The sequence below is a fragment of the Tasmannia lanceolata genome, unplaced genomic scaffold (genome assembly GCF_043159265.1).
Source record: "Tasmannia lanceolata isolate RefF3 unplaced genomic scaffold, GAP_Taslan_0.1 ptg000044l, whole genome shotgun sequence".
Taxonomy (NCBI): domain Eukaryota; kingdom Viridiplantae; phylum Streptophyta; class Magnoliopsida; order Canellales; family Winteraceae; genus Tasmannia; species Tasmannia lanceolata.
In genome coordinates, this window is record NW_027518721.1 from 25,592,335 (window position 1) to 25,616,606 (window position 24,272).

The following is a 24,272-nucleotide window of genomic DNA, read 5'->3' on the forward strand; positions in this document are numbered from 1 at the left end:
TGGGACCCTAAGCTGCCCTAGGGGTGAAATTTGGGGTTCTAACTCATTGATTTGAAAGGATTTTGATCAAATAAAAGGAGATATAGGGGTTCGGTCAAAATGGGGTGTCTACACCCGACACCTCCACCCGAACCTAACCCGGAAGCACCTCCGGTTCAAGTTTTTCAACCCGAACCCGACCCGACTCGACTGGAATCCAACCCAACCCGGCCTTTTTTTCGGGTGTTGGACCCGCCCAAGTTGCACCCCTAGGCCCGGTCCCACGGTTGAGTAAGGTTTGCAATTTTAAGGGTTGTTTATATAGAAGAAAAGGGCAACTAATACAGCTTCAGGGGCTCTCTCCATCGCAAGAAAGCATTTTGGTGGGTGGGACACTCGATGGCGCCGGAGGCCGCAGAAGAAGAGATGAACGAGAAGAACCCACGTCCTCTGGACGAAGATGACATCGCGCTCCTCAAGACTTACGTACGCTTACCAACGCTAATACCTACAATCTTTCTTCCTTTTTTTCTTTCTAGGGTTTTGAAGCTTCCATTTCCTACTAAAGTTCATTTCCTTTTGTTGTGGAGATCTCAGAGTCACTTGTTCTTTCTCTTCGACTATATTGATCCTATCTTTGGATTGGATCAGGTTTTAATTTTCTCAACTTGACCTAAAATTAATTATTCTTTTGTATTTTTAGCTGATGCCTTTTCAGAGTAGAAATCCCAATATTTAATTGATCTTGATCTCTGATGATATCAATGAGCTCTAAGACTTTAATCTTTTCTACAATCATATTGAATTTCGGTTGATGTACCGTTTTTCTTGGATTGGATTATCTGATTTTTCATTGGATTACTGTTATATACGTTCTAAGATTGTGGAATTCTTTGCAACTTTGTTTTCAATGTCCTTTCTGACTTAAAGCTTCTATGTTTTTTGTTCATTCTCTTTATAAATATCAGTTCTCGCTCTGTAATGTGATCTCCTTTTTGCTTGTCTGAGTCTTTACCAGATGCTGTAAGCAATTTACTATTATAATCTCTTTTGAACTGCTACTCTAATAAAAATAATAATCTCTTTTTAGCTGCATAGGATTCTTCACACTCTCATTTGTTGGATATGTGGGTAACAATTTTGGTATTTACATTCCTCAGTTTCCATATAATCGTTTTAGAATTTTCTTATGGCAGGGTCTGGGTCCTTACTCTACCAGCATAAAGAAAGTCGAGAAGGACATTAAGGAAATGGCCAAGAAGGTCAATGATCTATGTGGTATGCCTGTTAATTTTACTTTTGGCATAAAGTTTAATGAAATAATGACTTTGAAGCATGCAAGGGAAAGTAGAAAATCAACTTTATAATGCATTTGATAAATGAAAGTCCTCAATGATAACACATTGATTTGTTTTTCCTCAAAAAAAAAAGAGAAAAAGATTGCGGCATAGTTACTAGAATTAGTGGATTGTTTTAGAAATGGATGTGATGCCTAATTGTTTTGCAGACTGTTCCCTCTCTCTCTCTCTCTCTCTCTCTCTCTCTCTCTCTCTCTCTCTCGACAAGTAAATGAAATCTTGGTAAACACAAGGGGAACAAGATGTTAAGGGGGCTGAGATGGCTCCAAGGGAACAAAACAAGAACTGGGTTGTTGCTGTCTTGCAGACTCAGTTAGCCCTTTTTTTACTATGAACGCCTTTATTTAGGCAAAAAAGATCATTTTATTTAGTATACAAAGCATTGCTAACTTTAAAGCTTTTTTTAGTGGGGATTATTTGATTTTTGACTGATAAAAATGTACAATAGGGGTTATTTTCTTCTAGGGGAGTTTATTCATTTTTAGATTTTATGTTTTTACATTCAATTCCTCGAATACTGGTTTGTGATACTTCCAATGCTCGGAGGAAGTTGCTGGAGGCATGTTTACTGATAATGTGATTCATGATGACCATATGTACAATAGTGATATGGTTATCTTTGGTATGCAAAGATAACCATATCACTATTGTACATTTGGTGGGGGTTGCTACTTCCGGAGTCAATCTTCTTATTCCTGAATTGCATCCGTCCCATCCAAAGCACCTAAAATGTCATGTTCACATTCGTTTACCCTTTTCTCTTTGGTATTTCAATGGACGGTTGCTCCTCCAACAAGAAAACGTAGAAATATGGAAACTTCTCTGCCATTTGGATCGGAGAATTTATGGAGGAAATCGGGGCAGGGGGTGGGAAAACACAAAAAACTCTGCTTTTTGGGTAGTTGCGGACTGGGAGTCAGCGGAAGCAACGATTGATCGACGGACCGAGGAAGATCGCTAATTACAGGCAGTGTGTTCCACCCATGAGAAGCAAAATGAAACTGAGATTTCCACTCGCCACCATCGGATCACCAAGGCTTCTTTCGTACCTGCTTGATGGGTGAGGCTTGCAGTCAAGCTTCCTTCTGCCAGAGGGGTGAAAAGGATCGGGGATCGAAGTGGCTATCACCTCATTTGCATTTCCGTTTCTCCGAAACAACAAACGAATTCATGAGGGGTAAAGAATCGAGAAAGGGAGATGATTTTCCCTCTCCTTTAATGTGAATTGTGGCAGACTTTAACTCTTTTTGGCATCAGATCACGTTAAAAAAAAGGCGAGGGGGGGGGGGGTGCATTATCCTATAAGGGGGCGAAAAAAATCATCGCCCTATTATCCAAGAACTAGCATTTCATTTCAGTCAAAAGCATGTAAGTGAATTTCATTGAATTTGTATCCCCCAAATTGACCCCGAATAGAGAAAGAATTTGTTTGAAAGGCCCGATTTTAACCAGAATTTTCTCTCTTTCAGTCCCCCTCATTAGTTTCTAATTTAGAATTACGGCACATCGAATTTCAATTTACCCTACCCCATAGTAAGTCCTTTTGAGCTCCCATCCCTATTTCTATCCATACTCCCATCCATTGCTTTCCCAATTCATTCGGATTTGAAAATTCAAATCAATTCATTCTCATTTCCTTTTTCTCTTCTCTACGAAAGATTGGATTAGAAGAACCGACGAAGACCCCGAATAGAGAAAGAATTTGTTTGAAAGGCCCGATTTTAACCAGAATTTTCTCTCTTTCAGTCCCCCTCATTAGTTTCTAATTTAGAATTACGGCACATCGAATTTCAATTTACCCTACCCCATAGTAAGTCCTTTTGAGCTCCCATCCCTATTTCTATCCATACTCCCATCCATTGCTTTCCCAATTCATTCGGATTTGAAAATTCAAATCAATTCATTCTCATTTCCTTTTTCTCTTCTCTACGAAAGATTGGATTAGAAGAACCGACGAAGATGAACGCCAAAATTCTTTCTCTTTATCTATTGGTCCAGCCAGCACAAAAAAGAAAATGAATTCTCGTTTCCGGGTAACCTTCATTATCTCAATCCCGATGTGGCGGATCACCCGGAAAGACCGGCTAAGCGTCAGGTCCAAGTGCTGCCCCCGCGGGAATCCGGGCAGTGGTCATAAATTCGTAAGGTCCATGACCTGAAAACAGAGAGGCTACCTTATTATCGGCCATTTTTCGAAGAAGTGGCAGGATGAAAGAGGACGCGGAGAGTGTTTAAAAACTCCTTGACTAGACAAGGAACTCGCCCCGCCCGAGTCGACTCATTTTTACCTTGGCTGCGTTTCGAGTTGCACCACATCAACATTCCGTGTTTTGCCCTACAGAGTCAATAAACTCCTTTGACTCTCCCAAGTTATGACCGTGTCAACCGCATTCTTGGCTGCGTCCACCCCGACTCGAGAAGGATTTTTCTTGGCAGTGTTCCGTGTCACATCCGCATTTTGAAACACTGCGTGGACAAGGACATGGTCTGGTCCTCGTGGAAGAGGAAGGAGTCGGCCTAATCAAATCCTTTGGTCCACCCTTACAGGTAATCAAGATTCCAATTGGACTTATCAATGATATGCAATAATTACCACGAACCCGAACTATGGCGTTTATGCCCAAGAAAATGTTGGCGAGGTCATCTCCCATCCACAAGCACCCGCCATGATTGTTGACAAAAAATTGAAGACTGGTAAGAAGGGCGCAAGCTTTCGCTTCATTTTAATCTATGGGTCCAATCAGCCCTGAATACAGAAAGGTTTAGGGATTCTGACTGTAATTACTGGAAGCTTCCTATTTGGGTGATAAGCTCACTTCAGAAGCTAAATTCTTTTCGCCTCATAAATTTGGGGGAAGCGCGCTTCCTCTTAAGTAAGAGTATGCTTCTTATATATGTGATAAAGTTTTCATAGAGTGTTTTCTCCGTTTGATTGTGTCGAAGGAGTGTCTTTAAAATTTTAAAACTCATATGAAGTTTCGAATAAAACATATGCCGATCCTTTTTTTTTCTCCAAAACTTGACATTAAATCTATATGAAAACATGTAAAACTACAAATCACTAAAACTTATAAATCTAATCAACAGTGAAATCCTCTTTATTACTTGTCAGTTGTAACCCTAACCTACATTATCCCTTGCTCCCTAACATACTATAACCCTATATCTTTCTGTACACCTTTTGTTCGCATCCAGGGAGGCTATTTATATGCTTGACGTTGCCTTTCGACGACACTTCCCACACATTTCCTCTATACTTTTCTTAGAGCTTTTTTGGTTCTCGCATTTTCTCTTTTGTAGACCCCTCTTTTCACACTTCAATTTCCTACGTCGCTTCTTGTATTAGCACCTCACTCTGGAAACTGTGGTCTAAAAGACGAAAAAACTCAATTCCTTCATTCATCACAACGTGTATGACAACATATAATTAAAATAAATTAATACCTTCTAAAAAAAAAACATATAATTAAATTAAGGACATGCTGGTTAAAAGACCAAAAAAATTCAATATTAAAAAAAACAACTCAGTTCCTTTTTTTTTGAAAGGCAAGATGTCATTAATAGATAAAGAAGAATATACAAAGCCAACTGAGAAGGTTGACAAAAAGAAACGGAAAGAGAAGAAAATACAACGAACTAAGCCATCACGGAGGGAAAAAAAAACTCAGTTCCTTCATTCGTCATAATGTGTATTACAACATATAATTAAATTACATACATACTGGTTAAAAGACCAAAGTCTTTAGTCATGGAATGACCCTATTTAAACACTCTTAAGCTAACTGCTAACATGTGCATATTGCGACATGTTCAGTTTCTCTTCGAAGTAGCTGTGATGTTCAGCCATGATTCCCTTAGTGAAGATATCAGCATCTTGCTCTCAGCTAGTAACACAACTAGGATAAATCTGACAATATTCTACTTTCCCACGAACAAAATGATAGTCAATTTCAGCGTGCTTAGCCTTGAAAAAAAGTGTTTTATGATAATTTATTGGCACTTTGGTTGTTCACAATCTAGGGTATGTGAGTGTGACATAAAATGATTTTCCTGGAATAGATGCCCAAGTAACGTCAGCTTATTCGTAGTAGACGCTATGTTGTGAAAGCTGACTCAGCTTGTGATGTGATCCGGGCTTGATGGCTTGACATCTTTAGGGACATTTCATTTGTAGTTTTTATTTCACCTGGCAGAAGGCATAAAAAAAGATTGAACAGAAAAAAGAAATATGCATCATTACGAGCATTTCTCATCTGCATCGGACTAATGAATTTGCACATGTATGGTCGTCTTGTATTTGTGTTTGCACACTTTCTGAAAGCTAGCCTTAATTTTCATTTAAACAATAATTTTCATTTAAACAACAGGAATTAAAGAGTCCGACACTGGCTTAGCTGCACCTAGCCAGTGGGATCTTGTTTCTGATAAGCAAATGATGCAGGAGGAGCAACCTCTTCAGGTTTGTCTTTTAGAATATTGTTTTAGTTGTGGTTCTTAATGAACTGCATACTCTTGTATGTTACATTTAATTATGCTCTGAAAGATTTATTCGTTTTGGCAGGTTGCAAGATGCACTAAGATTATCAATCAAAACTCTGAAGATGCTAAGTACGTGATAAATGTTAAACAAATTGCAAAGGTATATTTCTTTGTTAATATTTTTCTCATTGTGGTTGACACTAGTTTAAGAAACATGTCACCCGAGTGTTGTGTATAAGTTCTCTGTAACTGCAGTTTGTTGTTGGATTGGGTGACAAAGTCTCCCCAACAGATATTGAAGAAGGCATGCGTGTGGGGTAAGTATTCCTTTTTTCTCTATTTTAAAAGTTATTTTTTTTAGCGTTCTATTTTAAAAGTTATTCTATGATTTTTCTTGAATAATTGGTTAGTGGGACACATAGCAGAAAGAGATAGGCAGGATATTTTTTCCTCATCCTTGTTTGAGCATTATATTTTCTTGAGATCATATTTGCTTTGTATGATATTTTGGGTTTCTAGTTTCTTTATTTTTTAGTCCTCAAAATTTTTATTTCTTCATAATTGATATTTTTATTCAGAAAAAACTCAGTTATTTTCTCTCCGGAGAGAAACTTTTCCTAGTCTTCAGTATTGGAAAGCTTGATAAAATATGATAGTTTTTTTATGGGCTGGTTTTTCTTTGTTTCAAAAAATGTATAGTAATTGGATTCTTTTGCACTACTGGATAAAGAGCTTTTAAAGACAAAAGATGCCTAAGTAATAGGATTGGGAGCAGTTGAACATTGTGAATAGTCAGAAGACAATAGAAGTTTGTTGACTTTAGTTACATATCTGAGCTATGATGTTCTTTGAACATGATTATTGACAACAAAATAGAAAATGTTAGATGAACATTGGTTTCTAAAAGGAGTTCAATGATATGGATCCACAGGCATGTCAGTGTTTCCAATGACAGATGTAAGTGATAGAAATAACAAATGTGATTTCTGAAAAACATAGTATCATCCATTTTATCAGTTTCAGCTGAGATTACTGACAAATCAAAGAAGCTTTATATATATGTTTCCTGAGCATTATTCGTCCATGGATCCACAGTCATGTCAGTGTTTCCAATGACAGATGTAAGTGATAGAAATAACAAATGTGATTTCTGAAAAACATAGTATTATTCATTTTATCAGTTGCAGCTGTGATTACTGACAAATCAAAGAAGCTTTGTATATATGTTTCCTGAACATTACTCGTCCTCGTTATTTGCTCAAGTTTGAATTTGCCACCTCCACTGAGTCCATTGCTTTTGACGACAATTATGTGTTATGTGGCAGGGTTGATCGAAATAAATATCAGATTCAGATTCCCTTGCCTCCAAAGATTGATCCTAGTGTTACCATGATGACGGTAGAGGAAAAGCCGGACGTCACGTACAATGATGTCGGGGGATGTAAGGAGCAGATTGAAAAAATGCGAGAAGTGAGTATAAAAAAACTTCATACAGAAATAATGTTTTGTAGTGATAATTCCCTCGTTAGGGTAAAAAGTACAATTTTAGACTCAGCTTATGAACATCCCACCAGCTTTCAAAGACAGATTTATCATCTGAACTTTTCTTGAGAGATCGCCACTAATTACTTGAATTCAGATGAAAAAAGCCTTAAATAAACCATTATCTCCAGGATAGATGATTTGACCAACCGAAGAAAGACGTTTCACGAGTTTTCCATCCCTGTGTCCACCTCACATTCGATTCTATCGTCCTGTCCTAAATAACTTTCCCTTCAGTTGCTGAAAGAAAGATGCTGATAACATTTGTAAATGAGATTAAGATCCAAGAATGTGCTAGATAGAAAGATGCTATGTGCTGCTATTCCATCTATTTGTGGATCAAGTCCGAAGTAGATCTCAATCTATATGATTAAGAAATGATAGCAGTTCATTGTTTTTTAGGCTTTATAATATCCAGTCAGAAGTTGCTTCAGTGAAGCTGGCGGCCTATTTAGAAATATTGTTCTGTTCTGTATCTATTTTTTTTAAGGACGATGATATTTTCAACCCCCTCCCCCCGCATTACGCATGCGCCCCCCCTTATGACGTGATTTGACGTCAGAAAGCGTTAAAGTTGCCCACTTTTGACGTCAAATCACGTTAAAAGGGGAGCGTGCGTGTAATGCAGGGGGAGTGAAAATATCACCTCCCTTTTTTTAATTGCACAAATCTTTTACTTATTGTGCTTCACTTGCTTTGAAAAGTTTTATAGCTGCTCTGTATCTACTTTGGGTTCTCCTTAAACAGTGTATATTCTCTTCCTTGTTACTGTTACTCCTCTTGTACCTTTATGACTTCTTGTTTCTTCTGGTAACTAATTTTGTGTGCTCACACACTTATATATATATATATATCCTTGACCCGTCACTTTTCCACTTTCATGCTGTCCTAGACGGGTTGTCCTAGGAAGGTCTCTGGGCCATGGACTATAAATACTCAGCTAATCTTGTGCATGATGTTGTTTATACATTTTTAACTCATAGCTTAACTCAGCTAGCTTTCTTACGATCATTACCTTGGGAATGTTGCAATATTGCTTCTAGTAGAAGTGAGCAAAGTCAATATTCTTGAGTCGGTCTTGATGTTTTTAGGGTTCTATCTTTTCAATTCATGACAAAGCTTGGATTCGAGGTAAACACATGAGCAAGGTTTTAAATTTAATTTCGACCGAAATCCGCGGGTTTCGGTCAACCCGAAATCGAAATTGGGTAAACTCGAAACGTTACAAAATTTCCACCGAAATTTGGGTCGAAATTTTGTTTTCCCTATAATTTTGGTCCGAAATTTAAGGAAAATCTCCAAAAAATTTGGATTTTATTCTTTTTTAATATTTTACCGAAATCTCAGACGAAATTACCGCTGAAATTTTGGTAATTTTGTTCGAAATTTTTTACGAGATAAAATATTATTTTATTTGATTTCGTTAGATTTCGTCTGAAATTTCTAAATTTCGGCTGAAATTTCGGTTTCGGTGTGTAACGAAACTCATTCCGAAACCGAAATTTGAAACCTTGCACATGAGTGCTATCCAGACGTATTGAGATTCTTCTCGGCTGCCTTCATTGACTATACTGAGCTTTTCTATTTCCAGAACTACATACATGATTTTTATTTTATAATTAAGTTTGTTTGCCTGTCACTCTCCTAGGGAATTTCTCATTGGAATTTGTGGGTCTTCAACATTCTGTTCTTAGTATTGTTTGATTCTCAAAACTGCTCATCATGTCTTCTTTTTTCTAATGAGATGTTGAAAGCATAATTTTAAAACTCCCCTGCATGATCGTGGACTCCCCCAAGTCAACTCCCTTTTACCCTGTCCTCATTTTGCATTTTGCCCTACAAAGTTAATAAAAACTCTTTTGACTCTTGAATTATGACGGCGACAATCAAGTACTCAGCCGTGTCAACCGAGTACTAGACCACGTCGTGCAAAGTTGACTAGGACTGCACATGGTTCGGTCCGGTTCGGTTTATGAGGATTTTTTGAACCAAACCGATCTCATCGCTCGGTTTGGAAAAAATCCAAACCGTAACCAAACTGATGGGGGGTATAACCGAACCGAACCGAACCAAACCGATTTCGACCGGTTCGGTTTGGTTCGGTTTACACTTTATCCGTTTTTTGCTTCAAAATTAACGGATCACATTGCAAAATGAAAAAAAAAGACAACTAACAAAATGAAAAAAGAAATCAGGGCTTCTGAGTTTCATGATACATTTACAAGAAGAGGCTTTTAACACCCCCTGAATGAAACCCTAATAAACCAAAACAAAAACCTAGTGAGATAATGGAAGAATCCTAACCAAAATCGAATGAAACCCTAAAACCATAACTGGAATAGAAACCCTAACCAAAATGAAGAGAAATAGCCCTAAAAAAAACAATCAAAGTGAAGAGAAATGTACCTGTTTTACTGTTTGAGTGTTTGAGGAGGATTTATAAAGCGAAATGAGTGCCCAATCTTCTTCTTCTTCTTCTTTGACAATAACTCGCAGGAGGTTTTTTGGCAGAAAAAAACTCAGCGAGCAGTCGGGAACGAGAAGAGAAGTCGGCTAGGGTTTTTTTGCTCAAAAGCCAAAAAGTAACTCGGATTGGCGTATTCCCGTAAATCTAAAGGGAAGAGATATATTATTCACCCCTTTTCTTTACTTGGGACACCCAAAATAAGTATAGGTGGCAATCTTGCCTGTCGATTTACAACGCTTTATAAATTATAACCCAAATGGCAAAAATACCATCGGTTTGGTTCGATTTTTTGGATTAAAAAAAAAAAACCGTAAATCGATATGATCCCATCTGTTTAGTAAAATTCATAACCGTGACCGAACCAATGGCTAGAAAAACTGAACCGAACCAAACCGAAAGGCCCGGTTTGGTTCGGTTTATTGGTTTAGCCGGTTTTTTGTGCAGCCCTAGAGTTGACTAGGATTTTCTTCGGCTGTGTTCCGTGCCGCATCCCAAAGCGGACATAGCGAACCCTAATGTCTACATGTAAAAGTCTTGGCGAGGAGCTTAGGTGCTATTTATATCTTTTGTTTCCTGACTTCTGTTTAATTTTTTTAAAAGTAGATGCCATTGTCCACAGATTGAGGCTTTTTTTTTTTTTTTAAATTTTTTCGGATGAATTTAGTTTTTTAGGGCTTAGAATTACCATATGTTTTATAGATGCCACTCCATGAGACTCGTGGTTTTTCTTCGACATGATTTTCTTTATTCAGGTTGTAGAGCTGCCAATGCTTCATCCAGAAAAATTTGTTAAGCTTGGGATTGATCCTCCTAAGGGGGTGCTCTGCTACGGTCCCCCAGGAACAGGCAAAACTCTCCTAGCGAGAGCTGTAGCCAACAGAACTGATGCTTGCTTTATACGTGTTATTGGAAGCGAGCTTGTTCAGAAATATGTTGGAGAGGGGGCTCGTATGGTCCGTGAGCTTTTTCAGGTTGTCTCTCTACCACTGCATGTTTCATCCATCTGTTTGCAAAGTTGCCTTGCTGTTATTTTTATTATTCAGATATTTTGTAGCTTCGTTTTTGGCTTTATTATTCAGATATTTTGCGGCTTCATTTTTAGCTTTATTATTCAGATATTTTTCCGCTTCATTTTTTATTTGCTGTAGATGGCCCGTTCCAAAAAGGCTTGCATCATCTTCTTTGATGAAGTGGATGCTATAGGGGGTGCTCGTTTTGATGATGGTGTAGGGGGAGACAATGAAGTTCAGCGTACGATGCTTGAAATTGTGAATCAGCTCGACGGCTTTGATGCTCGGGGAAACATCAAAGTTCTGATGGCAACAAATAGGTCTGCTTAGTTTCTACTATGTTCGTAGACAATGCATTGTACTTGATCTTTGCTTGTTTTCTGACCGCTCAATCTCCTCTCCTTGTTTTTTTCCCTTGATCTTACCTTATTATCTTACTGCTTGATTTTTGCTTGGGCATGAGAAAGTTATGTCAAAATTCCAGCGAGATAAATGAGGTCACAGAAACCTGTGTATTTAAAATTTTAGATCTCACTTTTCGCAAAAAACCACAAGTACCCATCTATTTTTTTTGGAGATGAATCCATTTTCAATAGTAACTTGCAAATTGAAAAAAAGTTAATTGTGTGGGCTAGTGTAATCCCCTAACACCACTGTGGGTAGGAATGCCCGATTTTCTCTGCAAGGCTATACACTGGTCAAAATCATTTATTATCATTCAGTTTGAATCATCAAATGGAATTTTTTAAGTATTTTCTATCCTTCCTTCATTTCAGAGTTCTTGATATAGATTCAGTAAATGTTGTAAATGTTGTATTTAGCATGATAAATTATATGTTGTTCTATATCTCCATGAATCTAGGAACTTTTGCTTGCATTGTCTTATTTGGTCTACCTACGGGAACTGATGTTTTCCTTCATCCATATAATATCCTCTCAGGCCTGACACGTTAGACCCAGCATTATTACGTCCTGGACGGTTAGACCGTAAAGTGGAGTTTGGTCTACCAGATTTGGAGAGCAGGACACAGATATTCAAGATCCACACACGAACTATGAACTGTGAGAGGGATATCCGGTTTGAGCTTCTTGCTCGTCTCTGCCCTAACTCTACTGGTAAGTGAAGCGTCTCAATGCACTTGTCCCTTTTTTCCCCTCTTTTTTCTGCCTTGCTGCTGTCTAAAGTTAGGTTCCAGTTGCAAGTTTACCCACAAAATGCAGTTAGATGGAACATGCAAAGAGACCCCAATAGTTAAAAAAAAAAAATGATGTTTCCTCGTTTACCTATGACTTATTTGGACAGTGAACCTATTGGAACACATTCATATGCGCTGTTTTTTTCAGTAATTAAAATGTATGCCTTTAGACTAACTTTGATTATCCGATATGTTTTATAAATGCCAAACGGACAGAGGCATACACAGTCCTTCATGCATGCATAAATTGCGTGTGTAAAACTATAACTTCACAGTTCACAGTTGCATGATACAGAGATTTGGGATCTATGAATTTTAGTAGTAATAAAAATGTAGTACGGATGTCTGTGACACAATGTGAGTTACAGAGATTTGGAATCTGCAGATTTGGATGAATAAGCTGTGGAATACAAATTTATAGAATCGACGGAAATGCCGTGGTCTGTTCATCAAAAACCATCGTTCCTGTTGTGACTAAAATAGTCATCATTTCCTGAAATTACATCAAATAAATGGCAAAGTCCTTTTACCACAACAGCTATGTTGTCTGTATGGAGTTATTAAATCTAGAAACATCAAGGAAATGTATGAGTTATTAAATCTAAAAGCCCCCGGGGTCTTTTTGGAAGGGTTGTAGAAACTAAGATAGAAGGCAATCACCATAATTGTATGAGTTATGTCTCGGCCAAAATTCTAGCCCCCCGTTGGCATTTCATTAGATCCAGTTTTAAAATTAGAATTCTTGATCTGACCTACACCATTGGGGTTGAGTTCCCGGAGGATCCTGTTTCCTTGGGCCTCCCAGGATGTCTTCACTCGCCGGTGGATTCGTTGCCGGCGAGTGAGGGGTTTTTGGGTAAGCCTCTGGATCCTGCTTGGATTTCAAAATTCAAAAATCCTCAGGTATTGCCGCCAAAGGAAATGCCGTTGGCTAGCCTCATAAAAGGTGTGGTGGGCCCTGAAAAGAGGGACAAGACTGTTGGCCTACACCCTAGCGCAAGAAAAAGCTTTGGCTTTTGTGCCCCCGGAGGCTTTTATGATGGTTCAATACCCTTGGCTAAGGGGCAAAGATCTCAAGGAAAACTCCTCAAGAATATTCTGGAGAATATTTTGGCTACTAATTTAGGGTCAACAAAGTCAAAGAGCAGATTAGTGAACCTCCTAAAATCCCTCTCCAGATTTCGTAGGCTAGGTTCCCCCTTTTGTTAATTCGGATTTTTGGCCCTTGATGGTTGTAGATTTTGTCATTTTGGCTGAGGGGTCCACTGTTGTTTAGAGCATGCACCTGTCCCCTGATCTCTTTTTTGGGAAGTTGGTCCTCCTCACGTCTTTTCTAGGAGCGGACTCCTCAGGGATCGGATTCTCCAAGGCTGGCACTGGTATTAAAAGGTTCTCTTAGTCTTAAGAACCCCTGGTCCTATCTCACTTTGTCTTCATCAATGATGGTAAGAAAAGCCCCGGTGATTTAGGAGAATTTTCTTTTGGCTCTGGAAGAAGATGATGACAGTCTTGCGCTCTGGAATCATCTTCGGCTAGAGTCTCAAGTCAGGCCATCCTTTGGATTCAGATTCTGTGGGCTTATGTAGGGCTGGCAACGGGGCGGGTCGGGGCCGGATGTTGGGGTCCCCTAACCCTTCCCCTCTGCGGGGAATTTTCCCCCTCCCCTTCCCCTTCCCCTTTGCGGGGATGGTGGGGAATCCCCCTCCCCTCCCCGCGGGGAATATCTAATCCCCTTCCCCTTCCCCTCCCCGCATCCTTCGGGGACAAAATCCCCTCCCCGCCCCGCATCCTTCGGAAACAAAGGGAATTCTCCTAAAAGACTGTTATTGTTAAGCCTCCTGATGTTTCAACTTTCAAATCAAATATCCAATGTCAGAATCAGGCCAAGAACACAATTGTAAATACAAAATCATCTATGTTTTTACTTGTCAATTCAGAGAAAGAAGTCAAAGAACTTGAAATAATTCAATGGTTCAAAAAATTGATATATTTTTCTTTATGGGTTTCTGTTCAAGAACTAAAACAATCGAACTTCAGAAGCACTTTTCTCTTCATCAACAAGGTACTTACAAGTATTCAAGGCTTTTCAGGTGGCTTAAAGAAGAGGGAATTTCGCCAGTGAAGAAATTGTTAGACAGATCAAGTGTATGAAGTCTTGAGAGCTTCCCTATCTCTTGGGGAATAGGTCCTGATATGTTGTTGTTCTGTAGCAGCCTGCAAAACATCTCATTGCAAAAGTATTAGCAGAAAAACCAAGTCAATAAGAAAATTTCAAAATTATGTTATCTTTTTTTCTCTCTACTTACACAGTCTGGAGATTTGTCAAGTTTCCTATACTTGGAGAAAGAGTACCAGATAAATTTTGGCTGGGAGTTCCTCTGCAATAGAACCATTAAAATAACTCAGGAAAAAAAACCCTCTTCATTTTACAGAAGGAATAAGACCTCCAAGTTTCCATTTTTTGTTTGGTGCGATATAGGCATAATTTCAAACAGAAAAGGCTAGTTTTCTTCTTTGTTTTGCTGAGGCTCTCTAGTGCAATTAACAGAAAACTTGAAAAGAATTTCATTTCTTTTGATAACATAAATCAAAGAAAACAAAATTTCTGACAATGTTACTTTAGAACTTAGAGTCCAATGACTAGATTTTCAGCTGAACAAGTAACCATAGTCCAACTACATGGATCAACAGAGTCCCTATCCCAATTTTCTAGAATATTATGAGGATCCTCCAGAGATTCTTTTACACCCATCAAAGCTTGCACTGAAACAAAAAACTCAAGGTGATCCGAGCTGTTGGTATGGTCTGGCAATTGGCACTTTGGGCCTTTGGCCACCGCCTGCTAGATTTGAGATTAGCTGATCCACAACTAGGGGGCGAAAAATCATCTCCCACAAATAAATTGTACATTTTTATTGTGGGGCTAGGATCGTTCAGATCAGTTTTAAGCCGTTTCTTTCGTGGGAAGGAATTAAGGAAACCCTAACTCCCTAAGTCCCTAACCAAAATAAAAATGCAATTTATTATTTTATTTTCGCCACCGATATTGGGCCTGTTGGCACTACGATTTTTTGATAATTGCATACACTCAGCGTCTCAGCTTGTCTTTATTATTTCAACATCTGTGAAAAGGTTATTATAGTTCCCAAAATGCTCTCAGAAGCTAATTAAAAGGAAAAGACAAGCTAAGTTTATGTTTGGGGGAATCTTGTAGCCGATCCACAGAGTTTCTAGTAGTTTTCCTTAAAAAAAAACTTAAAAATTTACAAAAAAAAATGGCATTGATTATTTGATTAGCAGGGCGGGGCGGGGCGGGGCGGGGACAACTCCATCCCCTCCCCGCACCGGGGAATTTTTATATTCCCCTTCCCCTCTCAAATCGGGGAATCCCCTCCCCAAACGGGGCAGGGCGGGGCGGATCCCCGCTTTTTCGGGTGAAATTGCCAGCCCTAGGCTTATGTCGATAAAAGACACCCTTTTTATGATGTTTAAGCCTCCTTTGAGGTAAGGGTTGTGAGTAGGCAAATTTGGGCTGTGTTTTTTACGGTGGGTCTCTGGCTGGTGGAAGAAAGGCTTACGTGCAACTGAAGTCTGGGATTCCTGGACAGGATGTCGGAGGTCTTCGTTATCCTGCCGAGATCCCTTTCCCAGTTCATTATGGTGGAGGGGCAAAGTATGCAGATGATAGGGCGCGTTCTTATCAGCACAAATGCACTTAAATTATCCATCAGAGGAGTGTTTGGTTGTTGGTGACTTGTCCAACAGTACAAACTGAATGACTATGTAGATGGTGATGACGAGTCTATTTTGATGAATGCCTAGCCTCTTCCCTGTTGCAAAGAGGGGATCGGGACCTCAAGAAATAAAGGGCTATGGTGAGGTCTTTGAAGACCTTTGTAGAGGTCGTCATTAGGATCTCTTGGCCGTGGAAGTGGATGAAGATTTCGAAAGGGTAGTTAAATAGTTATTCGGTAAGGTGGCAACGCATGGGAGAGCAGATCCCGCTGTAGTGGTTGACCCAGAAGACTTTCTTTTTAATGGTCCCGGAGCATGCTATATACCACCCCAAATTGATTCTATGTAATGCAAGTAGGGATCCCTAGTCCCCAGTAATTTCCATAGTATCAATGAATTTGCCAATTTTCAAAAAAATAAAAAAATCTAGAAACATCAAGATTTGATTATGGAAGCTATGGATTTCTGTGATAAGATGAAACCATCCTCAAAGCATATTCTCAGACCAGCAAATGATATGGCAGACTTGTGAGCAAGGGAGGGGGTGGAAAGATTGGAGCTACTGTTGGAAACTCATATCCATTGTAATATGCCGAAGAAATGGACTGTTTTGTATGTATTTGTTAAGGGTCCGCTTTCCCCCTTGTTTTATTTTGTAATGCTGTTCTGTATGTACTCTTGAAGCTGATTTTCATAAATAATGTTTTATTGCTAAAAAAAAGGATTTGCTAGCGTCCAGCACAGAAGGCATTTTGTGGATGGGCTGTTGCATGTGAGAGCAGCCACATCATGAATGAAGACAAAATCTGTTGAAAAGTGAGCCGGTGTGGCTGCCTCTCACATGCAACAGCTCATCCGCAAAATGCCTTCTGGGATGGACGCTAGTAAATCCCCTAAAAAATGCAATGTGAATGTGCTCCATTTCAAAAGAAAACCCAAAAGTGTGGTTGCACACTTCTGCAAGCATTTGTACAATTATCATAACACATCCTCATCATCATCATCATCTTGTTCGATGGGCAATGCCGGGATCCGGCCCCTGATCTCATCCTTGTTGCTCTTATCTCGTGGCCAGAAAAAACTTGGCATGACTTATTGTACACCGAAGTACATGTTGTGAACTGTCTGTGAAGTGTTTTATTTTCCCTTTCCTACATGTAATTTGTTTTCCATTATCGATTCAGGGGCTGACATAAGGAGCGTGTGCACCGAGGCTGGAATGTATGCAATCCGAGCACGGAGAAAGACGGTGACTGAGAAAGACTTCCTCGATGCTGTCAATAAGGTTATTAAAGGCTATCAGAAATTCAGTGCAACCCCCAAGTACATGGTCTACAACTAATCATGGCTTCCTTTTGTTTTCCTCTTTGTGGCCTGATGTGTCATAATCCTTCTCTTATCGAAATCCAGTATTGGGTTTTAACAGTCATGTTGTTGTTATCTTACTGGATTAAAAGCTTCTGTCTCTTTTGGAGGTTATTAAGTTCTATTTTCAATTTTAAGCTGCAGATTTCTTGTATTATTATTAACTTTCGTGTTGGGGAGTGACAATCAACCCGTCCTTTTTATATTAACTTTCTGTAGGAATTTCATGAAGGGGGGAGGGGGGGGTAGAGAAATCAATTCTACTTTCATAACTCTCATCCCCAAAAGGGCGGGTATTCTGGGTATCAAGGATTTCAGACCAATCAGCCTGGTTACCTGCATGTACAAAGTGTTAGCGAAAGTTCTGGCATACAGATTGAAGAGAGTAATAGGGGAGATAATCTCAGAATTTCAGGGTGCTTTTGTTGGTAACAGGTAGATTCTTGATGACATTTTAATATGAAATCCCAATAGGCAACCCAGGAGGTAGGTGAATTGGGTTTAAAAAGAGAAATTCTATTTTTAAGTTGAATAGTTAAGTACTTAAAATATGATTCCAAGTATAACACTTAAAGCACAAAGGAAAAATCAAATAATTGAGTTATGAAGCAAATCCTTGTTAATTTGTAAATATGAATACAACTACCCCATGTTAATTTAAAGATGAAAGAAAATAAGGCAAAGTAAAGAGCATACCAATCAAGTGTGAAGGAGGGAGTGCGAAAGAGTCAAGAAGATGAACACCATGATTTTTATAGTGGTTTGGCACTTAGCACCTTGCTAAGCCCTACATCAACTCTACTAAGACCTTCTTGGCGCTTCCATTATGTGATCCTCCTTTCTTAATGGATCGGATCAAAGAACCCTCTTGATTCACCTTTCTTAGCGGGCCGACTCAAAGACCTTCTTTACAAGTTTGATTCACCTTTCTTAGCAGGTCGAATTGAAGACCCTCTTTACAACTTGAAGAAATAAGAAGATAATATAGTCTCTATGTAAGCTTGATTACAAGTTGAAGTTCACACAAAAATTCTCTCAAAGAAGATTACAAGTAAAGCTTAATTGACTCTCAAAAGAGTTTAATTAAGATTAAGGCACGGATGAGGTGGAGAGAGATGTTCAAGGCAAAGAAGATTTGTAAATGTGTATAGGCCTTAGATATGTTGGAAAACATTTTTCTACAGTTAAAATGCAAGTTTAAACCAAACAATGTGGGCCCCCACTGTATTTTAAGCTAGTGTGTAGAGAACTCTCTACACATATGTGTAGGAACCGTTTTCTCATATACATATGAGAAAACGGTTCCTACACATATGTGTAGATAAGTTATCTACACACTAGCTTAAAATACAGTGGGGGCCACATTATTTGGGTGAGCTAAACCATTCATTTTTAAGGCCCTCACATAGATAGGGTGTCCACAAAAAATCAGATCCATAGGATCATCCTAACCATTCGAACTGTGGAGGCAAAAAATGGACTAATTTGTGAAGGTTTAAAGACATCCATTTTACCTACACAAATCGTAGGGTTGGGATGATCCTATGGATCTGATTTTTTGTAGACACCCTATCTATGTGAGGGCCTTTAAAATGGATGGCTTGGATCACCCAAACAATGTGGGCCCCCACTGTATTTTAAGCTAGTGTGTAGAGAACTCTCTACACATATGTGTAGGAACCGTTTTCTCATATGTATATGAGAAAACGGTTCCTACACATGTGTAGATAAGTTATCTACACACTAGCTTAAAATACAGTGGGGGCCACATTATTTGGGTGATCTAAACCATTCATTTTTAAGGCCCTCACATAGATAGGGTGTCCACAAAAAATCAGATCCATAGGATCATCCTAACCATTCGAACTGTGGAGGCAAAAAATGGACTAATTTGTGAAGGTTTAAAGACATCCATTTTACCTCCACAAATCGTAGGGTTGGGATGATCTTATGGATCTGATTTTTTGTAGACACCCTATCTATGTGAGGGCCTTTAAAATGGATGGCTTGGATCACCCAAACAATGTGGGCCCCCACTGTATTTTAAGCTAGTGTGTAGAGAACTCTCTACACATGTGTGTAGGAACCGTTTTCTCTATACCAAACTTATGGTGAGCTAGCTTGCCCAATCACATGGGGGGCCACTTTGTTAGGATAATCCAAACCATTCATTTGAAAGTCCCTTACATAGATGAGGGGTGTACAAAAAATCAGCTCCATAGGATCATCCTAACCCCTCCATTTGTGGAGGACAAAAATGGACAGACACAAATCTGCTCCATTTTTGTCCTCCACAAATGGAGGGGTTAGGATGATCCTATGGAGCTGATTTTTGGTACACCCCCTATCTATGATAAGGCCTTGCAAATGAATGGTTTGGATCACTCCCCAAAATGTGGGACCCATGTGATTGGGCAAGCTAGCTCACCAACTTTTGGTGAGCTAGCTTGCCCAATCACATGGGGGCCCACTTTGTGAGGATGATCCAAACCATTCATTTGAAAGTCCCTTACATAGATGGGGGGTGTACCAAAAATCAGCTCCATAGGATCATCCTAACCCCTCCATTTGTGGAGGACAAAAATGGACAGACACAAATCTGCCCCATTTTTGTCCTCCACAAATGGAGGGGTTAGGATGATCCTATGAAGCTGATTTTTGGTACACCCCCTATCTATGATAAGGCCTTGCAAATGAATGGTTTGGATCACTCCCCAAAATGTGGGACCCATGTGATTGGGCAAGCTAGCTCACCATAAGTTTGGGGTTTCCTCATATATATATAAACTGTTGGTTAAGCTCACCAAACTTATGGTGAGCTAGCTTGCCCAATCACATGGGTCCCACATTTTGGGGAGTGATCCAAACCATTCATTTGCAAGGCCTTATCATAGATAGGGGGTGTACCAAAAATCAGCTCCATAGGATCATCCTAACCCCTCCATTTGTGGAGGACAAAAATGGGGCAGATTTGTGTCTGTCCATTTTTGTCCTCCACAAATGGAGGGGTTAGGATGATCCTATGGAGCTGATTTTTGGTACACCCCCCATCTATGTAAGGGACTTTCAAATGAATGGTTTGGATCATCCTAACAAAGTGGGCCCCCATGTGTTTAGGCAAGCTAGCTCACCATAAGTTTGGTGAGCTTAAGCTCACCAACAGTTTCCTTATATATATATATATATAAATAAGCCGGTACAAGGGCAAAATGGTAATTCTGTTCAACTTTTAGAGCTCCAACGGCTATTTTTTTAAGTTCCAACGCATTTCACAGAATTCCGTGGGATCCCACGGAATTCCGTACCCCGATTTCCAAATTTCAACTTCCAACTTGTAAAATTCATATCTCATTCGTTTCTTATCGGATTTCGACATTCTTATACCCGATTTGAAAGGAAACGATGAGATCTTTCTGTTGAAAATGTTTTAAAAAATATTTGAAAATGCTTTGGACAAGTTATGATAGGATTTATGTGCTAGATCCATTTTTCAAGTGCTAATTTCATATCTTTCCATTTTGAAACTTAACTTAGCACTTGGACTTTGGGGCCACTTGATTTTGGGTCACTTTTAAAAATAATTTAGTGTATTTTTAAGTGTGCCTTGATCAAGAATAAGTCCTAAGAGAGAGGGAATATACATTCTACCATTTGAAGCACTCTCTTCGGTTATGAAAGCAAGGAGATATATGTCATTGGTTTTGTTAATGCTGATTTTGCTGGCGACTGAGATAGAAGGAGATCTACTAATGGTTGTTTTTTCTCCATGGTAGGTTGTGCAGTTAGCTGGGTTTCAAGGTTGCAACTAGTTTTGGCGCTGTCCACAACAGAAGGAGAGTACAAGGCAGCTACACATGCTTGCAAGGAAGCCATTTGGTGAAAGAGACTACTTGGATAATCCATGGTTGAATAGAATGTGGTGAGGGGGTATTATGATAGCCAAAATGCTTTACATTTAGTGAGAAATCTATCATTTCACTCTTAGAAGAAGCACATTGATGTTTGATATCACTTTGTACGTGATGTGGTAGAAGATGACCGGGAACTATTAAAGAAGGTGCATACCGCAAGAACTTAGCAGATATGTTGACAAAGCATGTGAGTCGAGAGAAGTTCGAATACTATAGGGCTTACTTGAAGTTTCTTGATAATCGCAACTTGTGGAGTGGTTTCCTGATAACTTTGTGACGAAACACATCTTCAAGTGGGAGAATGTTAATTGTGAAGACAGTTTACAGCAGAAAGTTCCCATGCGGCAGAAACGTGTAAAGGCAAAAACACGTTAAAAGAACGAAAATCTATAGTTCACGTCGTAAGTACTACTGACGTAAACTTGGTGCTCCTTTTCTTTTCCTCATTAAATCATGGAAATGGAGTTTTATGTTTGGGAACCCTAATATGCATTTACTATGTAGAAAAATAAGAAAGGTAACGAAGAAAGTTTTTGTCAATTTCTCTTCGAGAGGCTAGGGTTCTTTATCTATTTTCTCTCTGGACTTGTTATTGTTGTCATTGTTAAAAAAAAGTAGAAGATCATTCCTGTGGACGTAGGCTTTAGCCGAACCACGTAAATTTGTCGTCTCTAGTGTGGTTTGTATTTTTTTCTTTGTCTTTTACTCTTTCTTTATGATTTTCTTTCCACTACATTTCTGTATTTGTCTGCAACTGTTTTCTCCTCGGGCTTATTTTAGTTTTAACTGTGGGAGAAAATGGATGGTGTAGATGGTGGGAAAAAGAAATGAAATGAGATGCTTCAAGGCACGTTGTTGCTTTCCTTAAAATGATATTCGCTCCCACCAATTAGTGTGCAAGGGGAACCACAAATTCTCCTCCAAGATACAATGAAGCCCGGTGTTTTCTACACCAAATGTTTGTAGACCTGGCAAACGGGTGGGCCGGGCCGGGTCAACCCGCGGGTGATGCGGGTGCAGGTCACATGGGTCGGGTCAGGAAATGACCCGCATTTTTGCGGGTCAGAATTTAGGTGACCCGTGCGGCCCACGGGTGGGCCGGGTCAACCCGCGGGTCACCCGCAAATTCAAACAGCCATTTATCTTGGGAAATGTTATCATTGGATTTTGACGAGGGTGGTATGGCTGGCACCGTGGGATGATCCAAACCGTCCATTAGATGGCCCACAGCCTAAATAGGTTGTGCCCCAAAAATCATTTCAATAGGTTGATCCTAACCCTCCGATCTATAGATTGTTAGGTTCAAGTGATCAACGCTCTACATTCAAATCGAAGGGTTGGGATTAACCTATGGTGCCAGCCACAACCTATTTATATCCTATGGTTCCAGCCATAACCTATTCATGCATCAAACCCTTAAAAATTAGATTAGCATGACAAAATCACCATCCTTTGCATTAGAAAAAAAAAAAGCCATCTAACTAGATTAGCATGACAAAATCACCACCCTTAAAAAAGCCAAATGACCCGCGGGTTGACCCGACCCGACCCATGTTTTTGCGGGTTGGGTCACCCGCGGGTCAGTTTTAACAGGTCACTAAAACTCAGACCCGTGCCCGCAAATTTGTGGGTGGGTCGGGTTGACCCACGGGCACGGGTCGCGTTTGCCAGGTCTAACGCTTTGGGTCAAGTAGAATCAAATGCCGATTCACCTTTGGAATGCAAGTATGTGAGACAATAGTTACATACTAAAATAGAATTTCTAAAAGGATGTAAATTAGAAACTTTCAAAGGTTTTCAAGAGAGTAAAATGCTTTGGAATTTTGCAATTTGGAAGCCTTTAATTGTGAATTTCTAAATCTGTAAGAAATAGATAGAATCTGTTCTTTTTTTAGAGCTATTGGTGCCTTTTCTGTTTGATTTGCACCCCTATAAACACCTTTTTAATGTGGGATTAATTCTGGCCGTTCGATTGCGGCCATCCAAGATTCTATGGTCCAGATCGATCCTAGAGTGATTGTTGGTTTGTGTGAAACCTCTGTCCTCCCATATAACTGCTAGATCACAGATCTATAGTGCGGATTGCACCCGATCAAATCCACATCGCACCCAATCATCTATTAGCCATTACGCACGATCTGACACTTTAGATCGCAGCCGCTGCCACACCAGCAGTCGGAGCACATCCAACCAATTGACCGATCCAATGGACAGACCGATTGGGATCCTCTAACCGATCCAACGATCCAATCAACCACCCAACATGACCGATCCCATGGTCAATTTGACCGATTGACTCGGATTACACCGATTTTTTATCAGACGGCCCAGATCTCTAATGCAAAGTGCGCCAAAAAGTGTCACTAGCGCTCTAAAGCTCCACGCCGGGTGTGCGCGGATGGTGTCTTGTGGTTCTCCCCATTGCTACAACCCATTGTGCAACAAAATAACAGAGATAAGTGGGTACAACTTTATATACCCTTCTCTAACTTTGTGAGTTTCTAATGTGGGACAATTCTTCCAAATCATTTTTACATCTCTTTTAAAAGCACCCACTTTTTACAAACAAAATGCACTTTTCATTTAAAAACATTTTCAAAATACACTTTTAATTTGAAAATACACTTTCACTAACAAAATCCTATCCTAAGCTTTGAGACTTCCTTGCTAAATGCTCTTTTTAAGATGTCTCGACTCGTTTCCAATGTCGTTGGATTTCCTGGAATAACTGCCCGTTTTGAATATATAATGTAAGGGCATTAGAGCTCAAATCCATCTGTGTCAAAAACATAAGAATCTCGTATCAACATCCGTATCCAAGGTGATCAAGTTTGTCTGTGCTTGACCAAAGTAGAACATGACACCTGAAATGCTGTGATTAGGTGGGGAGATCAAAACCCAATCTCCACGTGGCAACTACACATCAGGGAAGGTCTCATGGCCTCTCTGGCACCCACTTTCTCTCTCACTCGAAGCAAAATCCCTTCCTTCCTATTCATGAACAAGAGACAAATGCAAGGCCCCTCATATTATATTAAACCAGATCAGCTGCACACATAATATATACAAGAATACAGTCATCTTCATACATTAGTTTACAGAATATAATCTGCAAGTTTTAATAAATAAGGTACGTCGAGCAACTTTCGAGTCGCCACGCCCCCCAATAAGAAGCAATTTCATCAGCTTGGACTTGAATTTGCACGGGTTGGTTAGGCAAAGTGGTGCAG

General features: G+C 39.5%; 1 protein-coding gene across 1 annotated transcript; it reads left to right on the forward strand.

The window, feature by feature from the left end:
* Window positions 1-305: 305 nt before the first annotated feature.
* Window positions 306-17,288, forward strand: LOC143864062 (26S proteasome regulatory subunit 7A-like). The gene is made up of 10 exons (XM_077374882.1): window positions 306-465; window positions 1,176-1,257; window positions 5,705-5,796; window positions 5,899-5,976; window positions 6,072-6,133; window positions 7,142-7,286; window positions 10,578-10,796; window positions 10,974-11,155; window positions 11,776-11,951; window positions 16,951-17,288. The coding sequence occupies exons 1-10, from the start codon at window positions 379-381 to the stop codon at window positions 17,106-17,108; spliced, it is 1,281 nt and encodes a 426-aa protein (XP_077230997.1). The 5' UTR covers window positions 306-378; the 3' UTR covers window positions 17,109-17,288.
* The last annotated feature ends 6,984 nt before the right edge of the window (window positions 17,289-24,272 follow it).